The following is a 26,073-nucleotide window of genomic DNA, read 5'->3' on the forward strand; positions in this document are numbered from 1 at the left end:
ATTGCATGCCATCTCTGAACTTGGAAGGGAAACATGAAGATTCGTCCAATTTAAATTTAATATTTGGCAAAGTCATATATGCCTCTGTTAAATGGTATATTAGTTTGACCACTTGGAATATGCCTTTAGTGCAGCGGTGACTCTGAGTTGGGAGAATCCTGACACTGAGTGGTTGGGGAAGGAAGTAACGTGGGTTCTCCATGTCAAGACTGCAAGGAACTTAAGGCAAAATGCCAGAGGAGTCCGACTTGCCATTAGTTTTAAGCTTCAAGGAAGATGAACTAGAAAAACTAGATGTGATGTGACAAAGGAGGCTCCAGTTGTGCTGATTTCCGATATCCAGTACTGGCTTTCTGTGCCATAGCTGGTGTCTGGCTGGGAAACGCTCCTTCAGGAGCTTTGGGCCATCAGAACTTTGGAATCACCGAAATTTTCCAACAGGAACCTTTTCTCTCGGTGATTTCTCTCCAGTCTTCGCTAAAATTCTCTGCGTAAAAAAATTATCCCTGAGACAGGCAACCAAAAAGAGAACCAGGAGACTTTGCTCAAAAACATACTTATTGACATCTATGTATTTTGCAGACAGAAACATAAAAATCAAGGTATTTCTGAAATTACGTGCCCAGTCCAGAACCTTGATTTTGCTGCAGCTTTGACACAGTTTATATTTTTTTCGTAATGAACTGATGGATTATTGTATTAGAAAAAGGCGTAGTTGTGGTTCAGCACTGGTATTGCTTGTCGCTTCTGTTTCATCAGCTGTGTTTCTGGCACTCCCGGTGAAATGTCACTGTAGCACAGGGATGGCCGGGATTCTCTTAACGTCTCTTTGGCCAGTCCTTCTCCTGCCTTAGTTCTCCTCTCAGGCAGGCGAGGAGATATTTAAGGTAAGAATTCTGTTACTACATGGGATTAAATGGAATTAGCTTCTTTTTTTCACAAGATGTTTTCTTCTGCTGGTCTGACTCTTCATACACCATTAGGCACAGACGAGAAGATAGTCATCACATCCTGGCTTGCTGCAGCCGTTTAGAAATGTCCTTTTATCAAGGGAAGGGAACTGTTTCTGCATTTTAGTTATTCATTGCTTAGTCTGGGTGCTCTTATTTGAGGTAAGTTCGCCCCATACGAATATTTTAGGCTGGGAAAAATAACCCATAATTTACTGGCCAGCACTAGAAGTGTCTTTTTTCTGGTGTAAACGGGGAATGCTTTGGTTATTCTACCACTTCTGGAGCCTGGTGTAGCTTACTTCTGTATACTCTGAGTCAAAACCGTACCACTTGTATGCCTTAAACCGGTTGTTGATGATGAAATATGTGTTAATCGGGTAGCGTATTCTAGTCTGAATTTTTTAAAAAAAAAGACTTATAAAGGTCTTAATAGGCCTTTGAAAAAAGGTCTCCAGGTGTTTCTCTTTGACATTTGACAGATCAAAAACACATCTGCAGCAGTTTGGGAACAGGGCTTGGTTGTGTCATCTGTTGTTGGATGTTTGGCAAGTGTTGCGGTTTCTTGTCTGTCAACTGGCTGTATCCAAATGGTAAAGGATTTGGAGCACCAGGCGAAGAGAAACAGATAATTATTAGGATTTTGCCTTTAATATACAATTCTGATAATTGCAGTGAGAAAATATTTGGATATATTAGATTATAGTCTGTCTTGCTCTACATGGTTTTTCTTTTACTGTTTTTCTCTCTGTGTTATGTGGGGATCACAGTTGTTTGTGTAGATATGTATTCTTTTAACTTTAGTCATCACACTATCAGTAAAATTTAGGTTTGCATCTGAAAACCTGTATAGCTGATGAATAGTAATTTTTCTTGTCCTCGAAGATGAATATAATAACCCAAAGGTTGTTTTTTTTCCCCTCTTAACTACAGTGATACTGTAGAGGTACTCATTTCTAGAAATATTGACTTAAACTTGTAACAGATGAGGGGTATCTCCTTTCTTAAAGGAAATCAATTACCAGACATTTCTGGATTGAGATTTCCCTGCATGATTTAAACCTTCTCCACGCTACAGAGAATTTGAGTTATAGCGCATCTCAGAAAAGTTGAAAACATCTTGCTTTTCTGTGTTATTTTTACACAAATCAACCCGAGTTTATTTCCTTTATCTGGCATGCGCATCCCTTTACTGTTGAGTGATATATATTTTTTTTGAATTAGCTTTATAAAGATTGTGTGGATAGACACAGCATTGTCGTAGTTAATAGAAACCTGTGCAGTGAGGTCTATGGGCTGCAAGATCCCTAACAGCGCCGGTGACAGTGAAGTATGGCCTTATCGAAAGGAGAATTCATAAGAGGCTGCCCTGGGACACCGCACCACTGTCCTTCTGTGTACCCTGACAATGTTATCTGTCCTCTCAGTACGGAGTATCAAATGTCTGTCACGAGTACAGAAATTAATTTAATGTCACCTGAAGACATGCAATTAATCTTTTAGAGGTTTTCATAATACCTTTACAGAAAGAGTTGCCAGTTTGGCGGATTTGGATTTTGGGGTTTAGCAGAAGATAAGGAAAATTAATTTTTCATCAGGGTTAATACAAGCTAGCAGGGCCACAAAGGCTGAGAAAAATGGTTTGGGAATTTGTCAAGTGTTGTCACTCTAGAATAATGCTGCTTAACGTCTGATAGGTGTAATCAAGAGTTGAGATTTCTATAGAGGGGGATTAATCAATTTGCTCACTACAGAATGCACGTTGGTGATACCATTCCTTCATGGGGTTTAAGAATGAAAATAAGATTTGATCTGTCAAATTGCAAGCAGCTCTGACAGTATCAATAGGCATTTTTATCAGTACATTTTAGAGCATTTGTTATAAATAAATTTGTCCTGCTAATGTTGGTGGCAAATAAACTTCATCTTCATTGTAAAACTGTCATAATGATTATGATAGAGCAGGGAGCTTCAGCTTGCTAAATTCAAGCAGTCCCTCATAAAATTCTGCTTTTAGAATTTGTGATCTAATATTTGACAGAATGGTCTTTATGTTTCTCAGAACACAACACTGAATCCATATATAAATATATATATGTAGTGAGTCTCGCTATTGAAAACCAGCCTCGATAACTATCAGGGAATAGGTTCTAAAATTCATGGGCACTGAATGGCATAATTTATTTTTTGTCAGTTCAGTTTTCAGATCAAACTGTAGACTCTTTCTCAGCAGAAGTTTGAAAACCATTCACCATGTAGATAAAATCCTTTTGCCTCAATCATTTGAGATTTATTTAATTAAACACAGTATTTGAAATTAACTTGTCATTTTGGCACCGCTAACAATCTTGCAGTACTTGAAATTTGAAAGATAGTTCTTATACTTTGCTCTGAACAGAACTTCTGCCACAAAAAAAAGAAAAAGGCATTTTCATTACTCGAGAATTAACCAAGTAATGGTAAAGTTTCATTCAAGAGAACTCTTTCCTGGCTATATGTTAGGAAGGTAGACCTTTTGTAAAACATGGAAATTCAGACCGTGAAAGTCAGAATGATGTTTAATATAGAAATTAAGTAGTAGGCAATAACAGAAAAACATTCTTCCTTTATTCCTTCCTTTATGACACCAAGCTGGGAGGAGTGGCTGACACGCCAGAGACCTGGACAGGCTGGAGAGTTGGGCAGGGAAAAATTTAATGAAATATAACAAGGGCAAGTGTAGAGTCTTGAATCTGGGCAGGAACAACCCCAGGTTCCGGTATAAGTTGGGGAATGATCCATTAGAGAGCAGTGTAGGGGAAAGGGACCCGGGGGTCCTGGGAACACCAGGATGACCATGAGCCAGCACTGTGCCCTTGTAGCCAGGAAGGCCAATGGTACCTGGGGTGGATTAGAAGGGGCGTGGTTAGTAGGTTAGAGAGGTTCTTCTGCCCCTCTACTCTGCCCTGGTGAGACCACACCTGGAATATTGTGTCCAGTTCTGGACCCCTCAGTCCCAGAAGGACAGGGGCAACAAAGATGCTGAAGGGAGTGGAGCATCTCCCGTGTGAGGAAAGGCTGAGGGAGCTGGGGCTCTTGGGCTTGGAGAAGAGGAGGCTGAGGAGTGACCTTATTAATGTTTATAAATATATAAAGGGTGAGTGTCAGGAGGATGGAGCCAGGCTCTTCTCGGTGACAGTCAACGGTAGGACAAGGGGAAATGGGTTCAAATTGGAACGCGAGAGGTTCCACTTAAATTCGAGAAGAAACTTCTTCTCAGTGAGGGTGACGGAGCCTGGACCAGGCTGCCCAGGGGGGTTGTGGAGTCTCCTTCTCTGGAGACATTCAGGACCCACCTGGACACATTCCTGTGTAGCCTCATCTAAGCGTTCCTGCTCCGGCAGGGGGATTGGACAAGGTGATCTTTTGAGGTCCCTTCCAATCCCTGACATTCTGTGATTCTGTGATTATTGGTTTGCAGACAAAGAGTGGAAATTCACTTTTCTGTAGAGGACATTTACAGTATAAAATCAGAGCTTGTATCAACCAGTCTCAGGCCTCATTGGTGGACTGAGAACTTTTCTACCTGGTTTCAGTACTTTGTGCATCGAATTGTATGAGGCGGGCCATGGTGATGAATAGATGCATGTCTGAAAAACGTAGTATCGCCTTGTACATCCCAAAATGCTATAGAAAAGGTCAGATAAAATTGCATTTTCACAAAAGAAGTAGTAAAGTTTTAATACTTCCATCTGTTGCTGCATACATTTGCAAAGGGTGGTGGTGTAAGCTAACAAAAATAGCAATACAGAAATTGTCTTTAGAAAAAACAAAAGTTAATTTCAAATGAGTTAAAACCGAGACATTTTAAGTAGAAGAGATGCTAGTAATTTAGTGTCCAGGATTTAGACGTCATTTTGGGTTCACTGACCTGCTTGCCTGTGGCTTTGTGGTTTTGATTTACCTTCTGGGTGCTAGATCACTGTATACCTCAGGAGTGAAAATCAGGAGTCAATGTATGTATAGTCATCTATACAGTCTTTTCCTCCAAAATGTTAATGTTCTCATATGAGCATGAGACCTGTAATGAATGTTCTGAGGTTTTATAGCTTTAAGTCCAGATTTTAAAAGCTCTTTGTGGGTGTTTTGCTTGACATAGTTCTTCATGAAGATGCCTGAAGTAGCTACTAATTGTCTTGCGTAGAAGTTTAAAGGATGATGTTGGTGGCAGGTCTAATTTGCCACTAAATGCTGCTACATTGGTGGTTCATTTTGGCTTGGACAGAACTTGTTCTTGCCCAGCCCTGTTTTTAGCCAGTGAAAAAGGAATTGCTGCTAAAATTTGTTATCTGAGGCTTTGCTGTTTTGCTTGTTAGTGTTCTAAGTGACGTAGGAGTCACTTTTGATTTTCATTTTCTTAAGGAAACCACTAGATTTTGTTGTCAGTAGAAGCCAGGGCTGTCTGCGAGGCGAAGCAATGTATTGCTGACTTAGTGTTAGTCGTTGAGCACCAAGTCCCTCACTCACAGACCTCTCTTGAGAAGTGATACTGCAGGTCCATCTCTGCTTCCCCTCTCAAGTCCTCTCAAAAAGCAGCAGATGTTCAGGGCAATAGGACAGAGAAGGGGTTTGATCCAGTTGCCCGTTCTTCCTTCTTGGTGCAGGAACAAGCAGACCTTGTTCCACCCCCTTCCCTTAACCTATGGATGTTCTTTATTGTTTTGTATAGGTTTTCTTAACTTTGAAATGTATTATTTCATAAAAAAGTCTGGAGATGTTTCTACCTTTTTTAGAGTTTTGTGGAAGCATCATGCTGGCATTGAAACCCAAAGGTGGCATTTGAGACCTCAGCAGGAAACCACTCTCAAATAGTTCAGGAATGTGAGCCCATGTTGTGTCCTTATCCCTTCGACTATGTTATAGTCGTATGCTTAGTGTATACAGTTTTATTTGGTGCTAATTAGGCTTGGTAGTTAAATACTGGGTGGTTGTTGGCCATCCTAGCCTTTCATGACAAATTTGCTTTTGAAGTTTTAGTAATGAGCACGTTCGATGTGTTTTGTACCTGAGGGCTTCACTCTCAGATGCTTCCCACACTTCCTTTGTGCTGGGATTGCATTTTGGTTCGGAAATAAATGGTTGCAAGTATTTGTGGTTGTTTTTCACAGCATGCAGTTAGCAGAGATTAGATTTTAACTCCCAATTATTGCGTTTAAATTCCTGCTAGGATTTTTTTGTCCCTAGCTTCATCATTTTCCAGCTGCTGTATTGTTGAATAAAAGAAATTATCTGATCAGGGTGTAGGGCTTATGGTGATGCTGGTATTAGAACTAAGACTAAAATGCTTTTTAAATGCTGGTTTCCTGGTAAAGTTTTTTTTGTGTGCATATGTTTGAGTTTTTCAGGAGAGGAGGAGAGCTGTTGCTTTTGTATCTTTGAGCAGCAATTGGAGAGAGAGACTCAGAAGGGAAAGCTTTATCATTTCTCAGTTGCTACTACTCTCAAAGGCTTATATATAAAACATTTTCTGTGAAGCCATGAATCCATTCCATTTTGCAGAGAAAAACATATATTTGATTAGAAGTGGAAAAAACAGATGCAGTTTTCTGTTGCTTTCTTGCTTTACACACTCTGGACAAAAGCCCTTAAGTGGGAAGAGCTTCAAGGTGATTTTCCCAGTGACAGATTGGGCTTTTGAAGATGGTACATGGGGGGTGATGAAGCTGATTTGTTTGGGATTTCAGTTGTCTGGGATTGATGTAGTTGAGTTATTGAGAAGCCATTGCCTGTATATATTTGGTAACACAGAGAACGTGAGCTAGGGACGTGAATTCTGCACTAGTGAATTTGCAAACATGAGACTATCCTAGATATCATCTGTACCAGACTATTAATCTTCAAATGATGGTGAAGAGACTTGGTAACTGGTCCTCAGTAGGTGTTTCTTTCATTTTTGTGTAATCATAGTAGAGACATAATGATTTATACTCTAGCAAAAGATTCTCACTCTTGGACCATAAACCTGTTCCTTCTGCAGCCGTATATTTTGTCTTCTTGTCCACACAAAACATGCCAATTGGTGTGAAGCCCTCTGGTTGGTGACATGTTCCAGGTGCAAAAGGAGTTCTGACTTCTGGATATATAAAGAAAGGGAAAAAAATCCTGTGTAAATAAAGGTGCTTTCATTCCTGCCCCTGCCCCTTTCAGGTGTGCCTTGTATTTGAGAGGTTTTGCAGGGTTACCTGAGGTGGATTAGGGGTTTTGACAAAACCTTCCACGTGCAGATATAATGTTCACTAGTATCTGAGTTCTAAAGTTGGAGTCCAGTTAAGTTATGCATGCTGCTGTTGAAACCATGCAATAATATGATGAGCTTTATAGATGCAAAAGTACCTGATCTTTGTCAGGTTCTCCTTTCTCTTGCCCTACAGGATGTATTTCAGTGTTTCATCTCATCTGGATAGCGGGACAGAAATTCAAGGATCACCTGTCTTTGTAGAAAAGGCTGAACTGTTTGGCTAGAGGCAGCATAAGGGAATTCAGTGCTTTCAGTTTATGCTTTTACTGTACTTTGTTGCACTGAGACATGTAGTGGAAAGAGCTGTGTTGGATGAGAGAGAGACCGAGGTGGTGTTTTGTTGTGCTTGTGATTATAAATAAGAGCAATGAAACAAACAAACCCTTGGAGAAGAACTACTCCAAGTACAGACAGTGTTTGAGGAAGGAAGCTGCTTCAAAGGCTGCTGGTATAGAAGTTGGCAGAATAAGTATGCACTTCAAAATAAATACCAGTTTTTAACTAAGGGGAGGTTGGAGTTTTAAAGATGAGCAGAGTTCATGCCTGGTTCTTCCAGCCTTTGCAGTTCGTTGCTCCTCCTCCTACAACGTATATGTCTCTTGTAACTCCACCATAGTTCACATATAACGCTGGAAAGAAGAATGATCTGGAAAGACAAGTGAAAACACCTTGCTGCTTTGTATCTGAAATGACATTATTGAGCATTGTCATTCTAGTAAAGTCAAAATGAAGCAAACTGTACTCAGATACCGTGGATTTATTGTAGGCTGCCAGGCTGAGCCCTGTTTGCTTTAGTGGGCAGGTTCTCTGTGGGCCGGGTGAGCTGGATGTGGCAGGAGGTTGCTCAGGAGGAGGATTTGCGGTGCCTGGACACTGAGCCGCCTGTTGTGTTGTTGATCTCAGCAGGGGGGAGAGGATGATGGCTTTTTTCACCCAGAGGGCCAACCCCAGCAGCCTCAACAGCCCCCGGAGCCGAAACAGCAGCCAGTGCGGAAGGTCACATTGACAAAGGGAATGCAACAGCAGCAGCACCAACAGCAGCAGCAGCAGGCACAGATCCATTCACCAGCTCCTCAAGGAGTCAAAAACATCCAGGGATTCCATCAGCCTAAAAAGGTGATCTTTTTAGATGCATATTGCTGCTAGAAGTTTGACTGTCTGGCTCTGTTGCTCTATTAATAATTAGCATTCTGTTTGTCAATTGCTAGCGCAGGGCTGCATGACCCAGGAGATGCATAATTGCATATAAATCTTTTAATCTAGAGAGGCCTGTTTGTACCCAGCACAGACTGGAGATGCCTGCAGGTTGTTTCATCTGCTGACTTGCTGGCCAGCACAGTTACTCCTTGGGGGAGAAATGTGTGTGTCCCGAGATAGCCGCTGTAGGAGGTGGTGTCTGACGTCCTTTCTGGCTTGAAAAACAGGAGTTGTTCTGAAGTTGTGCTTAGCTGTTACTCTGGCTCTTTCCTGCATAGGTAGAAGCACAAACCAGCTGTTTCAGGATGCTCTTTGGTTGATCCTCAAAGTTGGTATCACTCAAAATAGTCGGTGATCTCGTAACTGGGTTTTTGCACTGGTGGTGCACTGGGAGGAACAAGGGAGGGGATTTGAGTGGCACTGCCCTATGCCTTCTCTGCATTTGGAAATGGCACGATCCCTGAAAATAGCTGGTGTTTTGGCTTTTAAGTTATACCTTGGTTTTGAACTGTTGACCATAATCTTCTTGCTTCATGTAAGGATAAAATTCCGTTGCTGATGTGGAGGGATGTGAAAAGTCTTTACCCTCCATAGGGTTTCTAAGTAGGAACCGAGAAACTGTGTTGAGTGTTAACTAGATGTTGAGTGTTAACTCTGTTTAATGTTTGTCACTCTGTTTCGTTGTTATTTTTCCTCTCTCCAACTGTTCAACTTTTAATTTACAAGAATTAAATCTGCTCTGATCCTTCTCCCAAGGATACTGTGGTGCCAGATCCTACAGGATTTGGAGGAAAGAAACTGAAAAATTGTTTTAAAGTTATTCACTATATGCAAGTATTCCATCCTGATAATAGCCCAAGAGTTGGTAGCAGTAGATACTGGAGGCAGTTGAAGCAGTTTTCTGGTCTTGTGGGTGCATTAAATTTGCCTGTGGGTTGCGAAGAGAAAAAGGAGAGGGGATCACTGGTTGGTTTTTGGCCAGACTTAAAATATAGGAGCTGAACACATGCTGCTAATGTGAGCAGTGTGGAAAACAAGGTTATATATTTTGGGCTGAGACTCTCCATTGCTTGGTTGATCTATGCTAAAGCTGAGGCTTTTATCCTCAATGCCATATATATATATATAAAACCCAATATATAACTTGCTGTTCTCCTAAAAAAGGTTTATATAAGCAATGGATGAGTATGTCAATAAGTGGCCTTTCAAATCAGCAAACAGCAACAAGCTGTTTTAAATCAACGCATACTTTAATCAAGCCTTCAAGTAAATCGCTAACTTCTGTATCATCTGTCAAATGCAGCGAGCAGAAGCCCTAGGTAAGTAAATCAAAATACTGTTACTTTTGTTGTTGGCAGGTCATTATGCACGGCAGAGGCAGAGGAGTAGCAGGCCAGATGGGCCGAGGACGCTTGATGCCAAATAAACAGAACCTGCGAGTGGTCGAGTGCAAACCTCAGCCCTGTGTTGTGTCAGTTGAAGGGCTTTCTTCATCAACCACTGATGTCCAACTGAAAAACCTGCTGATGTCAGTGGGACCCATTCAGGTAGGTCAACCTCCGTTTATCATTTTTGTGCCAAAAGGCTTTCATTCTGGAAAGCTCAATTAATTCCCTGACACTAAATACAATGTGTGTTTATTGGTAATTTATGTTTGAAGGCACCCCCACCCACACAAGCTACACCTGGTAGCAAAGACAAGCACATGATGATATTGCGGCACGGGAGGTACGGTGGGATTTTGCTAACCACCACGTTCCTGCTGCAAAACAAACTCCTTCATTTCAGAATTCCTGTGCCATCTCTTATTTTCTTAGACAATATAAGCCTGTCAATTCTGTGAGGTTGTTAAAGCCAAATAATCATTTCAAAGCAAATTGCTGTCCTTGATTTTATTGTTGACTTGCACCTGCCCTCTTTTTTTGATGATTACCTTTTTCTGTCATTGGAGTTCTGGGGTAAGAGCACTTAATGGCCACTGCCCAGTGGAGAGTTTGTACTGTGTAGCACCATCTACTTTTTCAGATGAAAACACAGTGTCCTTTGAAGGATTCTCTTTTAATTTTTTTAGAAGGTTCTCTTTAGGAGAGGCCTGTGAGCAAGGTTATGACACACACACTCAGTGGAGCTTCTGTTCATAAACTGCCTCCTAGAACTGATGGATCAGTTAAGCTGACTTGAGGAAAAGAGGTGGTTTTCAAAGCACCGAAGGGCTTAGGAGGCCCTGTCTGACTTATTGTTACTGCATTTGAAAGTGTCATCCAATAAATAATGAAATATACAGATTAGGAGAGCTTTTCCGTTATATTTTCTTTTCAGCATTGGCTGCTCCCTTTGGCAGGGTCAACGTTTTCAAACAAATGCAATGCATGAATTGGAGCTGTTCTGTGAGGCTTCATTATGAGAGGGATCACACAACTCTCCTAAAGATGTACACTCTGCTTCCCAATTTAGTAAATGGAATAATGCTGATTTATTTACCTTGTCAATTCAGATAGGTTTAATTTGTTTGTGAAAGTAAAAATACTTTTGCAAAATACTTTGTCCTTTCATGTTCTTTAGTACTTCAGGAAATTATTCATACCATTCAAAAGCACGTTTATTCATCATATACTTGCTAAATCTTGCATGAGAATATGAGGAGATTAATAGAAACCCTGCTAGCAAATGTTCGCAATTGAGAGAAGTTATTGAGAATGTGCTAAAAAGATTTATTTGGTACTTGCTGCCCCATTGCAGACTCCAAACTCTGGTGTCTTAATTCAGTGTCGCAGACCAACGTAGAAGGGTATGCTTAGAGGAAACAAACATAACTCATTTTCCAGTGGGATCTGAGACATCCCTGCATCCTACAGAACTTGTGTTCTTGCAGCAGCGTCAACTATAGCTTTGGAAATTGTGGTTTCTAAAACATCTGTTTTCCCCTTATCAGATATCTAGAAGTTGTACTTGAAAGATGCTTGAATTTAGCTAACGATGCAGAAAGCTTTTGTGCTAATCGTGCACCTGAATTCATGTCTGACTTGTAGAAAGCTAGAAAATTCCTGGCTTGTTTGGGACTGAATGATATTTCAAAAGTGTAGCTAGTGAGATATGCAGGAGATCCTTTTGTAGGAAGAATGTGAGACTGGGACCATCATAAGCAATACTTTCTTTTTATTGGTACCGTGATGTGCCACAGCAGTGGTAACACACCAAAGGAGGAAGAGGTAGCAGCAACTTTTAAGTGCCTTGTGAGGCAAGAACAGGAAACAAAATGTTTGAAAATCCATGTTGTCCCTGTTTGCAGTAATCATTTGTATACAGATGGTGCTAGGTTTTGAAACAGGTCAAAACCCCAAAGTGCCCAAGTGAATTTTCTTGTGGCTGTAAATTAATATTTTCACTAGTGTTTGTACTCAGTGCTGTACAAAATGCAACTGGGAATGGTCAGGAGGCTCCAATACTGGATGGATACTCTACTTGATTATTTCCTCATTGTTCCTTTAAAATGTGTTTCATATAAGTGATTTACAAGGTGGAGTATAGAAGTGAACTGCTGGAGAGAATGAGTAGTGAATGGCAGGGCTCCTTGCTGGGTGGGCTTTGGGGCTTTCACGCGTGGGGACAGTAATGGAAACACATGACAGGACATGGCCGTGAGCAGGGAAAAGAGATCTTGGGTGGTACAGAGCTCTGGTCTTCTGAGATGAAGTGTGGCAGCTTGGCGAACTGAAATAGGAGGGATTCGGGGGGATGGCTGTTGTGAGAAAACTGCGCAGCGAGGAATTCTAGCCGCTCTTTTGAAATTAAGCAAGGTGCCCAGGTTTTTAGCTGGTTCAGGTGGAGTTCAAGAGATAATGAGAGGGGAGAAAGGTGAGTCAGTTGTAGCTGGCTCCGTCTTTAAGATGTAATATATCCTGTGTTCAGCTGTTGACTATGTTAAACAAAACTTGCCCTAATGAGCTGAACTCTGAGACATTGTTTTCTTGAATTTTATTTATCCTGGGGGAGGGTCTGTCAAACTCATGCTGATTTTTTGCAATTGTAAAATAAATTTCTAATCAGAATCAGAACTTAAGGAGTTACCTTCCTGCCTGGATGGTGTCTTGAAATGACATGTACCGATTATCCAACACCCAAATCCCTAGTTTAACCTAAAGATTCTTAAACTGTAGGACATGGTAAACAAGCATCTTGCTTCCAAGTGGTGTGCAAACAGAGCTCGTAAATCTGAATATTGCCTGTGTATCAATACTTGATGCAGTCAAGATGTGAATGTGGGAGTGAGGAGGGGGAAAGAGAGACTTCCCCATGAGCTCTCTGCTCTTTGACTACAAGGACAGATCGTGAGCACTCATCCCACCTGGTACAGGACCTCTGCTTCATCTGCACCTTCCGTCCTGGTGCATCCGTAGAGCGACTGATCCCATGGCAGCTCCTCTTTTCAAATATGTAATTTGGCTCCTGATTTTGTTGCAGTGTGCTAATGCATTTTCTCAGGACAAGGATTTTTGCTGGCATAACAGAAAGTTTTAACCTGTTTATGGAAAAAGTCTATAATTTATCAGCGGGGAGGAAGAGATTACTTTGTTTTTCTGTGTGCAGAAGGGTTGGATTTTTATTTTTAGCCTTTTTGTGTTAGTATGGTGATCGAGGTACAAGGACCTTGCACAAACCTGGGGAAGGGAAATTGAAAACTTCCCTCAGTTTATGACGTTCAGTGCTCTCAGCTTTGCCATCAGCTCACATTGAGGTGCTGGTTCTGTAAGTCAGGGTTTGGGAATAGCTGGGCATGCATAAGAAGATGGAAGAGACTTCTACAGTTGAAGTTGGAAATTCACTATTTTTTCCCTTCTCTACCCAGATACAGAGAAAATTATATTTTCTCTTATATGAGCTTTGAAATACCCACTGTTGCCTAGTCACTGAAAACTTCAATTCTCATCCTTGCTTCATTAAAGCTGCTCTGTTATTAACAGGAGAAAAAAATACCATTATATTCTCCAGATGCAGGATAGGAGAAAATCTTTTGGGCTTCAGGAGCAGCCCCTTAGTCATAGCTGCACTTTACAACTCAAACATGATTAAATTAGCAGGAAAAGTTCTTTTCAGCATACGGTTTGCTGTAAGACTCTTTCTGGGGAGGATAAGCTTTCAGATATACACAATGTACCTGCAGTAAAATCGGAGGGCTCAATCTAAAATAATTACATACTATAAATAAAATTTTGCATTCCAAAGTGTTGGTAAGCACAGAAGATTTCTGAGCACACCACCAACATGGAGCCTCTTGGGGACTGTGCGGGAGCAGTGACATTCAGTGCACATCCATCCAGAACCACTTGCTGAAGTAGATTACTAATAAGTTACAAAGGTCATGGAAAAACTCAGCACGTTTGTTGGTGCTCTTGAATCCAGGTTTCATGTTTATATTGTCTAAAGAGGTTTGCGTTAAGCTATTTATTGCTACCTTCAGATTATTTCTTTTTAGGACGGTGGCAGGTAGAGGGGGATCACTTACCATATCTCTAGATAATTTGAGTACTGAGTGATTGTTCTGTGGAGATGTTCTGTCATCTTCCATCATATTTTCTTGCATGTTGCAAACACAAAACATGAGTGCAAAATCTAAGTATTGCTTTGTGAGGATTTAAGAGCATAAATTTTGATGTTAAAAACAAATGGAGATGGAGAAATACTCAGAAAACTCCAGGGTTATATATCAGAGGTGATGAGCATGTTGGAATTGTAAGTGTTTTCTGAGTAGTTTTGCAAATATGAATTTTACTCTGATAACATAGTCGTTTCTGGTTGTAAAAGGGAAACCCAGTTGCTTTGTTGATGCGCTTCTCGTTGCTTTCTTAGAGTGACAGTGCTACCTAGTGCTCAGTTGGGGTAAAGACAGCCATCTGCACTGGCTATGTTCAAAATTGCTGATTTATCTTTAGTTCAAAGACGTGTCAGTATGACAAGTGCCCGGAACACGAGTGCTCTTGCAGGATCAGCAGGGCAGTTCTCCATGTGACACGGTGCACAGGGCTGGTGTGGTGACCTCCATCGTCTTCCGACCTGTACAAACATTTTCAGCTGCTGCAGAAGCTGTGGGAGAAGACCTGGGCAGTCCCGCTCCATTCTTGGGGCTGGAGGAGGAGAAGGAGCAGCTCCAGAATGGTCCATAATGTTCAGCGTGTGAGCTGGAGATGCCATTGCAGTGACAGGACATCCTTCTCATCTCATCTTGCATATGGAGATGGAGAGTTAAGCGCTTCTAAAGGCAGATAATAGAAAGTCAAAGGTGGAAGAAAAGCAGGAGGGATGAACAGGGTGAGGAAGAGATCAGGTGCAACAGCTGAGGATAAAATAAATACATTCTGGCCCAGCCTTTGTGCCTGTTGATAATGGGTAGAAAGTGTTGCTCCCAGGAAAGATGCTTCAGGTGTCAGGAGACTGTGAGGATAAATAAATGTGTCTGCATTTATTGATGGGAGGGAAGAATAAGTAGAATCTGATATTTTTTAGAAAACACCTGCCGTGCTGCTGTTTAACTTGTTTGAACAGGTTGGGTCAGAGCAGGTTGGGTCACCCACTGGAGATGATGTTGGAAAGTGAGGGAAGTTTACACTTTTTTTGCATAGACCCTTTTTTAGCAGCTTTGTCTGGACTGCCACTGCCTCTCCTAATCCCAAACCAACCAATGAACTGAGTGTACATGTCCATTGGCTTCATGGAAAAAAATAAAATAAGGAAGGAAACTTCTGTTTCCCATATGTCTCCTATAATTGAAATGGGTGCTTGCTCCAGTCTCACTCCTGGCTATTTGGTTTCCATCTCCCAGCGCTCTGTTATCTTCCTTGTAACTTCCTCCTATCTGTGTAACCTAAGAGAGTTTTGGTGTCAAAGATATTTGCTTTCTGCAAGAGATCTCTTGCTTTCTGCTCATGGATGACCTGCTGCTTGTCTCGAGGCTCTTTGTTTTGCAGTGAAGCTTAACTAGAGATTATCGCACTGCTATGGTCATACAGGCTGTTTCAATATTATTTTCATTGAGATTGTAAAAGCGTAGATTTAATTACAGAATGTGTGTAAAGGAGAAATTTGAGGGCAGGTCTAAAGAAAAGTGCAGAGGGAATGGTCCTTCTATGATATTCATGCTTTAGTCACTGGTAATAGCTCAGCTGCAGAAAAAAATTGATTTTTATTTTATTTTATTTTAGTTGTTGAATTACGTAGTATGTTTTGAAGCAGTTGTAGACAAACTCTAAATCAAAAGCATGAATGGTCATGAAATACTGGTTGATTGTTGCATTTTCCATTCAGCACAAGATCTGCATCTTCCCAGCGCGGTGCCTAAGGAAGCAGAAAAAGGAGATAACCAAGATCAGCGTGAGCTCTGTGCTGCCTGAATCCTTTCCATATAATATAGGCCTTCTCAGCCTAAACCAGTTTTTTATTTTTGAAGCTGAGAATGTGTCAGAATGTAATCTCTGTTCTGCAGAGCCGAATGGGAACATGCCCAGAAAACCCCTGATCTCAGGTTGATCTCAGGGGGTGCTGTGCAGTAGATCTGTACTCCCGAATCTGTAAAGTAACCAGTTGTTTGAAATCCCTTGGAAGTTATTTTGTGTATTGTCAATCCTTTACACCTGAATGGATCCGGGAAGGGGTTTTCATCCTCTGGCGAATGTCTGACTGGGTCAACTGAAAGAGAAGATGCGAATGAAGTTGTTTGCTCAGAGCTGTGACATTTGAGAGGATTGTGATATTTCAGTTTAGGAATTCATGCTAAGAGAAGGTTCCAGTGGAGCACAGTGTGGCAGCAGGGGTATCTCCTGTGGAGGAAACGTGAGTGTCCTCCCATTAACTGGGAGGTCAAGCGATGCTGGGTGGAACCTGCCGGTCTCTGGAGGCAGCGCTGCCTGGCTGGCCATGTCCTGCCTCCCCGACCAGCTTTTGGCATCCTGCAAAATCAGTAGGTAACAGAGTAATACTGAATTCAGATCAAATTCCTAATGAGACGTGATACTTTGGGAAAGATAGACTCATATTTTTATCATCATAATGAAGACTGTAAGACTAAGGACTACTTTACTATGATGTATTCTTTGAAAATGAGCAAGCAGCTGTCATTGGTAGCATATGAAGACCTGTCTGATGCACTTGGCTTCTTTTTGATACTACCTCAGTTCTAAAACGAACACACTGAAATGCTTTTTCAGAAATGCCATTAATCTGTAGTACTCACTGTATCCGAACGTTATGGACAGGAGGATTTAACATAGATTTGAATGCATCTGCCTCTAACATAGTTATGCTTCTAGTACGGCATTGCTCGAGCCTTAAAGTGTAAACCAGAAATCATATAGATTCTATAAGGAAAAAGAAAGAACAAACAGCCTACCACCACTAATAAGAAGGTATTTGAGTTGTGGCACTGGCTCTTAGGGGCTTGACCTTGGGACAGATCACTGACAGGGTCCCCTCTGGCCATCCCTGGGGCACTTTTGGAGATGGGGTGGTAGAGGAGGATTAGCACCTGTCACCAAGGACTGGTATGTTTGCAGAGACTTGCTGTAGGTCCGTCTGTCTTTGTTGATTCAAATGATGGATAAAGTATTTTCTGAGCAAACCAGAACTTTGTAAATCTTGACCATGTTAAACATTGCCAAGCAGAAATATTTTCTTCAGGATTAAAAATTGTGCTTACTACTAATGGTCACGCATTGAGCATTTATATATATATATTTTTCTCTCCGATCTATATTTTTTCTTACCTTACTTTGGCAGTGGTTTTCCCAGCCTCTTGATGCTATAGTTAGTTCTTTCTTCAAGGTTCTTCATATGGTGATTTGTAGGAGAGACATCCATAATTTCATGCTACACATAGAAGTTTTAGCAGCCATTGAGGTTGGTAGTCCAAAAATTAGACTAAATTGCTTCCTTTAAAATAATGTCATTTCTGTTCTTGAAATTAGACATTAACTAAAAACAAACAAACATGTTTCTGAACATGTATAATTTCAGCCTAATGTCATTTAACTTAAAAAGTAAACCAGATCAATAGATAAAATGTACAAATACTAGCTTAGTTGATTTAGTTATATATTAAATCATACAAAAAGACCTTTGTTCAGTGAAACTTTTGCTTAACTTGTTAAAAAGTCTTCAGAAATAGGCAATATGAAAAGAAATCACTAAGGTTTATATGCATCCTGATGTACAGTATAGTGTTGGAAATAAAGTTAGATATATTTTGGAAAACTAAAATAGTGTTGAAAACATTATAAGTTAGCATCTGTTTTTGTGCCAGGTTGACAATAGGTAATGCAATACTTCAGGTATTACTTTAAAAATAGAAGATGAATGCTTGCACATGTACAGGTTTTTACCTTAGTGATACATGTTGGACAGTGGTACCAGTAATTTTGGAAGCTTTTTAGGGCATTCTTTACAAGTAATCTGGCTAATACAGGGGTAGTCTGGTTGATGAAAGAGCATGATTTAAAACAACAGCTTTCTAGGAGGTGGTTTCAAGATCGACTTGTAATGAATGTGTGAGCACTCAAGCTGTCCTGAGAATGTTATGGATGCTAGAAATACTGAATTTTAGCACTGAAAGTAATGACTGCCAAATTATTCTAAGAAGTTGGAAAAATTAAGGATATTAAGCTAATGAGGTGGTATAATTAATATATGCAGAATTAATTTTATGTGTGTTTCCCTAGCAGGTGTATTTGGAATAAAAAAAAATCAGAAACTAGTGAAGTCTTTAAGATAATGCCTTGAACAACATTTTGAGCTAATTAAATTGCACAGGTTACACCAAAAAAAATGTGTTTTCTTCAGACAGTTGCTGTTAACATCATCTAAATGCAGGATCAGCTCTAAACTGCGTATCATCCTGAATTCAGGAAGACAGAAATAATCCAGTAGGATGAATATGGGGTTGTTTTACTTCAGTTTTCCACTGAAGTGGAACACTAGTTTGTATTCCCAACCGATAACCCATCTGCTCAGGGTGGGACAGCAGCAGCTCGGGACCTTCACACTCCATCAAAATCAAACCTGCTTGTTCTGTGCCTGACAGTCAATGTTAAGCATAAAACTCGGTTCAAATAGTCATGCAAATAAGTAGATGTTGTCCCAAAATCAGAACGTAATTTTTCAGACTTTTGTTAGCAGGATGAATAGTGTTCACATTTGTAAGTTACGATGGATGAGGGTTTGTTAGAAAGCACAACGTTGATTGTGATTCACCTTGAGATATTTGAAATGTTTGTCAGCAAAGATTGATGGTGTTTCAGGCTACAGTATTTCAGGCTGTGGTGTTCATGTCAAAGTAACTTAGCTTAGTAATTGCCTTAAATTTGTTTCTTGTTTAAACAAAACCAGGACTTTTTTTATACCTAAATAAGGTGTGTATACCTAATATACCTAAACAAACACAAAGTGATTCTCCATCATTTTCACTGCCATGGTTTGAGTGTTGTGGAGGGTAAGAACTTGAATTAAAACACTTTGAAGTAATTTTTTTCTAACAGTTTCCAACTGGAGATGTGGTGTTTGTGTACCATTGATTTATTATTTCGTTTCGTAGTTCTTAAGTCTCTCTTGTTTAAAGCACAGGAATGTGTAACTGAAGTAGTTGAGAAGACCCTGATGGTAGAAGTTGCAGCCGTACCCGTGGGCTGTGTAATGGGTACTGTTTAGGATCGGACGGGTTGGCTTTTGGTTTCAACAGTTGTCTGTGTTGACAAGTGAAATTAAATCTTATAAAGATGCTTTTCTATAGATTTATCCAAGAAATGATGCCTTGTGATCAAAGCAATTGAGTATTAAAATTAAAATTTATTTAGAGCTTTGCAATTTTTTTTTTGCTTTGGAAAATAAAGCAGTAAAACAATGTAAGAAGTCTGTTACGTAGTATCCAAACTAGTCATTTAATACAATTTATTAGTTCTTAGGAAAGTATAAGTAAGTTGTCTATAATAAGATTTACATGCTTTACCTAATTTCACTAATAAGTCTGCACTACACCAGGCTGCCTTCCTTTAGTCAATTTTTATATGCTAATTACTGAGCAGTTTCTTAATAATTTATCATTATGAGTATATAAACTCAAAAATCACATTTTGCTTTTGTGCATCTCAAGAATATTAATGCAACAATAGCTCAGTTATTGTGGGAAAAGTCACTACATGCAGCTCCTCCTCTTGAGCTGATCACAACAGAAGTCTGGAGTATAAAGCACTGGGAGAATGTCCTGTGGTAGTTGAGCGAGACCTGAGGTTGTTGTGAGGGTCAGCAGCAGGTGACAGCAACAGGCAGGGTACAGCCGAAGGGATGCATCCCTGGGTTCTTTCCCAACTCCTCTTGTCCCACTGGTCTCTGAAATGCTCATCCTCTCAGTGATTCAAACAGGTTTTTCTCATATTAGAAGTTTCAAGCTCTTTGAAAGGAGTGAAAGAGCCAGATTTACTTCTCTTGGTTTCTTTTCTTTTTTTAATTGTAGTTCAGAGATTTTTTTTTAATTCTTACGAGTCTCTTGTTTCTAAATTTCATTATTTAATGTCTGTGGTTAGTTCTTTGTCTTCAAAACTTAGTCCTTAGTACTAGGACTTACTTAGTCTTTAGTCCTTTTCTAGCCAGAAAAGTGGTGTCAAGAGAATGTGTGTTAGATCCAGTTCTATAAATCATAATAAAGAGACATCGGTCAAGGAGGAGAACACAAACTTCAGCAGCTCCTTCACCCACTCCAGCAGGTAACTAACCTCCAGGAGAACTGAGCTTTGCCCAAGGTCCTTCACTGGTGCTTTGTGTGGCATGACCATATTCTCTTTGGTAAAAGGTGCTTAACCTTGTCAAGAGCTTCCTGATTTAAAAAAAAAAATAATCATCTGTCAAGTGTGTTTTTTTTTTTAAAAAAAAAGATAAATCCCGTTCCTACCAGCTCAGAGACTAAGAAGTTGCTGTGACTTAGCTAAACTTCTCTTTCATAGCACCTTTCCAAAAACTATCCAGTGCAAATAACCCACTGAAGCTTATCAGGTTTGTTGAATCCTTTAACTTTTCCTCAACTTTCACTTGGGAATCACAGGAGTGATGGAAGTATTGAACTTCTGTGATTTTCCTGGCAAGAAGGAAGTTTCCTGTCAATTAAAAGAAGGTGCAAAGTAGCTGTTGCCAAAATGAATGACTTAAATCACTGATTGATAAGTTACAGAGAGAGCCTGGAGCTGAATTGTCAGGTTTAGAAATGAAGAAATGTGATTACCAAGTACCAGGGCTCTTGTTAAATAAGCATCTTATCGACGAGAGTCTTACCTGTTCATAAAAGATATAAGTAGGCCATTTTAATAGCAAATTTCATCTAGGCATTTGACATCTTGCTTAAAATGCTGCATTAGATTGAATGAGCAGGGAACATGTAAGTTGAATTAAAATTCTTTCACTGAGAGTTCTCAAAGTATGTCACCCTTAAAAAGTATCAACAAGTGGGGTTCTTTGTCATTTCCCAAGTAACAATTGTTTGTGTAACAATGTGTGGTACTTTTTTAGTAGTCTAGATGATGATACAGAGTTTTTGCAGGTGAAATTTAAAATCCTAGGGGGAGGATTGGACTGGATGATCTTTTGAGGTCCCATCCGATCCCTGACATTCTGTGATTCTGTTAAACTGGATGCTGAATGAGAACAATTCTGTCTTGAACATGCTGGAGTGTAGGCCATTGAACATCCAAAACCTGCTGGAATCACTGTGACATGGAGCTTTAAAATTACTGTTGAAGCCTTTAGAAGATCTGTTTTAACTGAGCTACTGTGAAATCTGTGGCCTGTGTTCCCAGGCAGTGGGCTGACAGGATCACAGTATTTCCATCCTGAATATTCTGTGATGCTGAATACCTGTTGTGTGTTCTCATAGATTATTGGACATGCACATACTTCATGTGTAAAAATTAATCGTCTTGAATCTAAGTGTCTTTTTGAAAAATACGCTGTTCTAACTGAAGTGCTAAAGAAAGTATGAACTGTAACCTCAGAAAGTCAGATAACTCCTCACTGCCAAGGCCACAGGACTACACTAAGATCATCGTGTCATTGCCTGTACTTCTCCTGCTGCAACAGGGAGCAGGGACATGAGTTCTCCAAAGCCCTGGCTGAGGCACGCTGTAGTTTTGGAGACCTCCGTGTGACACAGGGGTTTTCTGATAGTTGCACTATTGTGAAATGCAGCTCTCCTGGTATGGGAAGCACATATCCCATGGACTTGGGTGGGTAGATGTGTGTTGTGTGGTTTCCTGTTACTGGGAGGACTTGGAAGTGGTAACTGAAGCCATCTCATTGGCATCATGTGGTTGTTGGTGTCTGTCAAAAGCTGGCTGCATGTTTTTGTTAAAATAGTGTGAGGAGACACAGTCTAGAGGTCAAAACCTGACACTTTTTTCCAGTTTCTGTCCTGTTGAACCTGTGGAAAGCCCCAGCCCTTTAATGTGCATCAGGTGAATGACTCCCAGGCGCTCCTGTGTGAAGTTGAGCTCTGTCTATTGGAATATTTCTCATTCAGCTGGAGGGAGTTTGGCTGCAGGGTTTGGTTCATCTGTCTGAATGGAGTTGCAGAGCTGTTGCCTTTGATTAACCATTGATAGGTCTGGGTTTTCCAGTTACTACAGTTGCTTCATGCACCAGCTCAAACACCTTGAGGTGGGTTTCTGACTGCAATCTCAGAAGCTTGTTTCCATTCCATGGACACCATTAGCTGTTCCTGAGAAAATAAATACGACAACATTTCAATGGGTTTGATGCAGAATTGGTTTAAGTGGAACTTTAAGTGAATGCTAAAAACATATTTTGGCTTTTTGTCTCTGCAGAGTTTACAGATGCTTCCTCAACAGCGGAAAGCCATAGCAAAATTTAAGGAGCCAGCACATGCTTTAGCATTTCAACAGAAATTCCACAGGTAAATAATTAAGTGCTGCTGCTGCCTCAGTTCCTTCCCCTTCCTTCAAAAGATTAAATCAGTCTCGTCTGCTCAATGTTTCTCTTAAGCCATTCAAGCATCTGTTTATTAGTGACCTTCATAGAACCTCCTTGTCTGTTCTCCAACCCTAGAATCAGTTTGAGTACCAGGTTTAAATTTCTTTTAACTTTTAACAGGCACATGATAGATCTGTCCCACATAAACGTGGCACTGATAGTTGAGTGATGTCTGCTGAGAGAAACCCTGACACTAATGGAAGCGTATTGTGGAGCTACAGGAGACACAGGGGCAAAACCATCCGGTTGTGAAACCTTTCAGCTTAGTCTTTAATTGCTCAGTTGAACTACAGAAGGCAACAAGATGTCCTGCAGAAGAGCTGAACTTGAGAGGATCCGCAAAGGTGGAATTTCTGTTCGGTTGTTCACATTCTGTTGTAACCACATGGAACTGCAGATATTTTTTCAAAATGCTTTCAATGCACGTAGATACTGTTCCTCAAGATCCTACTGTGTGACCACAGTGACTTGACAGAGAACGTTTACATCGAAAGATTCAAAAACTCTCTTCATAGCAAAGAATATTTGATAATGGTTGCTCTTATCTTCAGCACGAGGTATTTGAATGAAAACTCACTTTTCTAAACAAAACACGTTAGTTATGTTGTATATCTGAGAGCACAGAAGGTATTCTCGCATAGATTTAAATGTGATTTACTTCACTGAATAGCAGTATGCTGAGAAACTTTGGAGGTGACACTGGAAAACTGTAGTTTTGATCTTTGTAAATATGTTAAGTCTGTCTTTGCATTTTTCTATTCCACCACAGACTTCCATCTTCTCCTTCTAAATCCCCTTATTCCATAAAAGCCCGTGTAGGAATAACATTGTTGTATCTTCCCCTGGTTTTTAAAAACAAGGATCTTTGCCCTTCAGTAGCATCATGGGGTAGTGAACTCCGAGATGTAACTAGGTTGTTTTAAATGGCGTTGCCAGATACAAGAAAAATAAACATTTAGTGGCTCATTTCAAAAATGTTACACAGAAGAGTGACGCATTCCTAATAGTTCTTTTTGGGGCAGCGTTTCATGATTGTCTTATGCTTTATTTTAATTAGTTTTTTTTCTTTGAGATTTATTTTGTGACTAATGCTGAACCATAAGAAACCCGTAACTGAAAGGACTTGGTTTGATGTGTTGTTCCCGATACATACAGGACTGTAAGGACATTGTGAATCTGCTGGTGAATGTGGCAGTTCCCCAAAATTATGTGCAAACATTAAGGAGCTTACATTTTATTCAAAGTAAAATTCGTAGTATTTCCTTTTGGTTAGAACCATCTAGATGGTGTTGCCAAAAGAACAGTTTTTTTCAGTTACTTCTGAATAAACTTATTAAAATGTCATCTTTATATTGGATTCCAGTTTTTATGAACATTTCTTTAGTTTTTAGACTCTGAGCTTTTGCTTCATCTGTTATTTTAGGAGTACTTTTAAACACTATTTGAAGGGGGGGACTTATAGAAACCTTATAGGTTTGTTATCTGACTGACTGCAGAAGAACACTATTGGTATGTAATGAAACAGCTGTGAATGGGTCCAAAATAGGCATGGAAGGATGGACTAAGCGAGTTTATAGTAGCATAGAGCTTTTTTTTTCTTAAGATTTAATGGTAACCAAGTCATAAAGACCTGATTGGCTTTATTACAGTTTTGGTCCAGATTTTCCATTAAGTAGAAGTTACTGAAAGTAATGATCGAATAATAAATGCTGTCAAAAGACTTCTAGATAAAACTACTCATTGTTCCTTGAAATAATACAGAATAATGTGTTCCTTTGGAAATATTTGCACTGGGAAAAAGAAAAAGAATACTCTAAGCCCATTTACAACTTAGTGATGAGGTGCAGCAACTTCATGAGTATTTTTACGTGGAAGTGAGTTTTACACCTGTCTGTATAGCTCCCCATTTATGCATAATGATATGATACAGCACAATTATTCTACAGAAAGTGCTATTAGCGCTTCAGGGTTGACCCAAGCCCAGGACAGAGAGTGAGTGGCAGGTAGGAGGTGCCCGGTGGGAGCCAACCCTGAAGACTCTTGTGAGGTGACGTGTCCCATGCTGGTCAACTCCTCGCGCCGTGAGCACTGGGACCCCTACGCTGCCTCCTCAGGTTGTGTCATCTTTATTTTTAAGAAATAAAGTAGTACCTTTAAGACGAGTCATTAAACAGTTATTCACCCCAGTGTTTGAGTCCAGCTTTCTCTGTCATGAGCATGGGGAGACGTCTTGGAGCAGAGCAAGAGTAGCGTGTGTCTGGAAATCTGGGTGAGATGCAGCCACCAGACAAGCCAGCAGCTGAGTTCAGCAGTAGGAACATCTGCAGTTGATCAGCTGTCCTGTCAGAAGCAAGTGTTATTGGGGTTAGAGGGTTTCTTGGAGCCTGAGAAATATGGATTTGATTCAAAAGTCAAAGAAGTTTGTAGAAAAGCTCCTGCTTTGGGTTTTGAATCCATCCCAAAGAGGCTGACATTCAGCCAACTTAAGTTTTAACAATTTTTATTCAGTTGGGTTTTTAATTTTATTTTTTTTTTTTTTTAAGAGACCGATGTGCAGCTTTGGAATAAAGACATTGCCTTAGATCTATTTAAATGTAGGAGGCAACATAAGCAATGCCTGTGGAATGACCAGATGCATCCCCTTTGAGGGTGGTTGCAGGAGATGTTGTTTGTGCGCAGGGAGAGAACAGGCGGATCACTTGGGGGTGATTTAGCTGTTTATTGCAGCACCTGGGTATCTTACTGCCTGCAAACATACTATATGTATGTATGTCTATATGCATTTTATTATACACATACATACACACACCCTGTGTTGTCACCGCCTCTCTAATATCTTTAAAAACTCAGTAGCAAAAGTAGCAGTTAGGTGAGTCATTTGTTAAAATGTTTGTGTTCGTTAGTTCTCAAATCCTAACTTGAACCTTGGCAATGATGAGTTTGGATAATACAGCTCTTTTAGATCCATATGCTGTCCCCCCCCAAAAAAAAAACCCCGAGGGAAGTAGAGGTAAAGTCAGACAGACGTGTTCTTGCCATGTTCTCTTTCAGCATGTAGTTAAATCTGAACACCTTAAGTTCATCTTCTTGGAAGATCTGTTGCAACCATTATCTTGTTCTTTCTTTATCATGCGTTCAAAATACGATGCAAAATGACAAAAAAAAAGACAAAAACGGCATTTAATGTAGTATGTACATATTGACCTTTTAAAATTAAAATGTTACTCAAAGTGCTTACAGTCAAACACATCTTAGCAATTTGTTAGTTTTTTGTGTTGTCTTATATAAGTTTAATGGATACAGTTCCATAAATGTTGATGTGTTTTTGTGTATATCTTCAAATTTTTATAAAGATGCTAGTAAGTCAATACATATATCCTGATCTGTGTATTATTTGTTCAGTTTTTATTAGCATAATTTTATAATGATTTTAATAGGCAAATCCAGTAGGTGGTTATATGGAGCCAACTTTTTTTTTTTCAACTTATTTTGTTTTCATCTTGAGAATTCACTTTATAACTAATATTTTGCCTTGACTAACAGATTGGATTGGCCGTATGATCTGTGGTACTTTAATAGAATGTTTTATTATTTTTTATTTATTATTTTTTAATTAAAAAAAAATCTCTGTCCTTT

The 26,073-nt window shown here is 39.9% G+C and overlaps 1 protein-coding gene across 4 annotated transcripts in view; it reads left to right on the forward strand.

Moving 5' to 3' along the window:
- RBM33 (RNA binding motif protein 33) overlaps positions 1-25,809 on the forward strand; it is a 101,409-nt gene extending 75,600 nt beyond the window's left edge. For 2 of the 4 annotated variants that reach the window (XM_065050452.1, XM_065050454.1), the window contains exons 16-19: positions 8,131-8,343; positions 9,783-9,971; positions 22,272-22,360; positions 22,558-25,809. In XM_065050452.1, coding sequence (XP_064906524.1) covers positions 8,131-8,343; positions 9,783-9,971; positions 22,272-22,360; positions 22,558-22,606 — 540 coding nt within the window. In that variant the 3' untranslated portion in view covers positions 22,607-25,809. The remainder of the gene's footprint in view (positions 1-8,130; positions 8,344-9,782; positions 9,972-22,271; positions 22,361-22,557) is intronic. The other 2 variants (XM_065050453.1, XM_065050455.1) reach the window with 2 other exon arrangements.
- Positions 25,810-26,073: the final 264 nt, after the last annotated feature.

This window comes from Columba livia, chromosome 2, assembly GCF_036013475.1.
Source record: "Columba livia isolate bColLiv1 breed racing homer chromosome 2, bColLiv1.pat.W.v2, whole genome shotgun sequence".
Lineage (NCBI taxonomy): Eukaryota > Metazoa > Chordata > Aves > Columbiformes > Columbidae > Columba > Columba livia.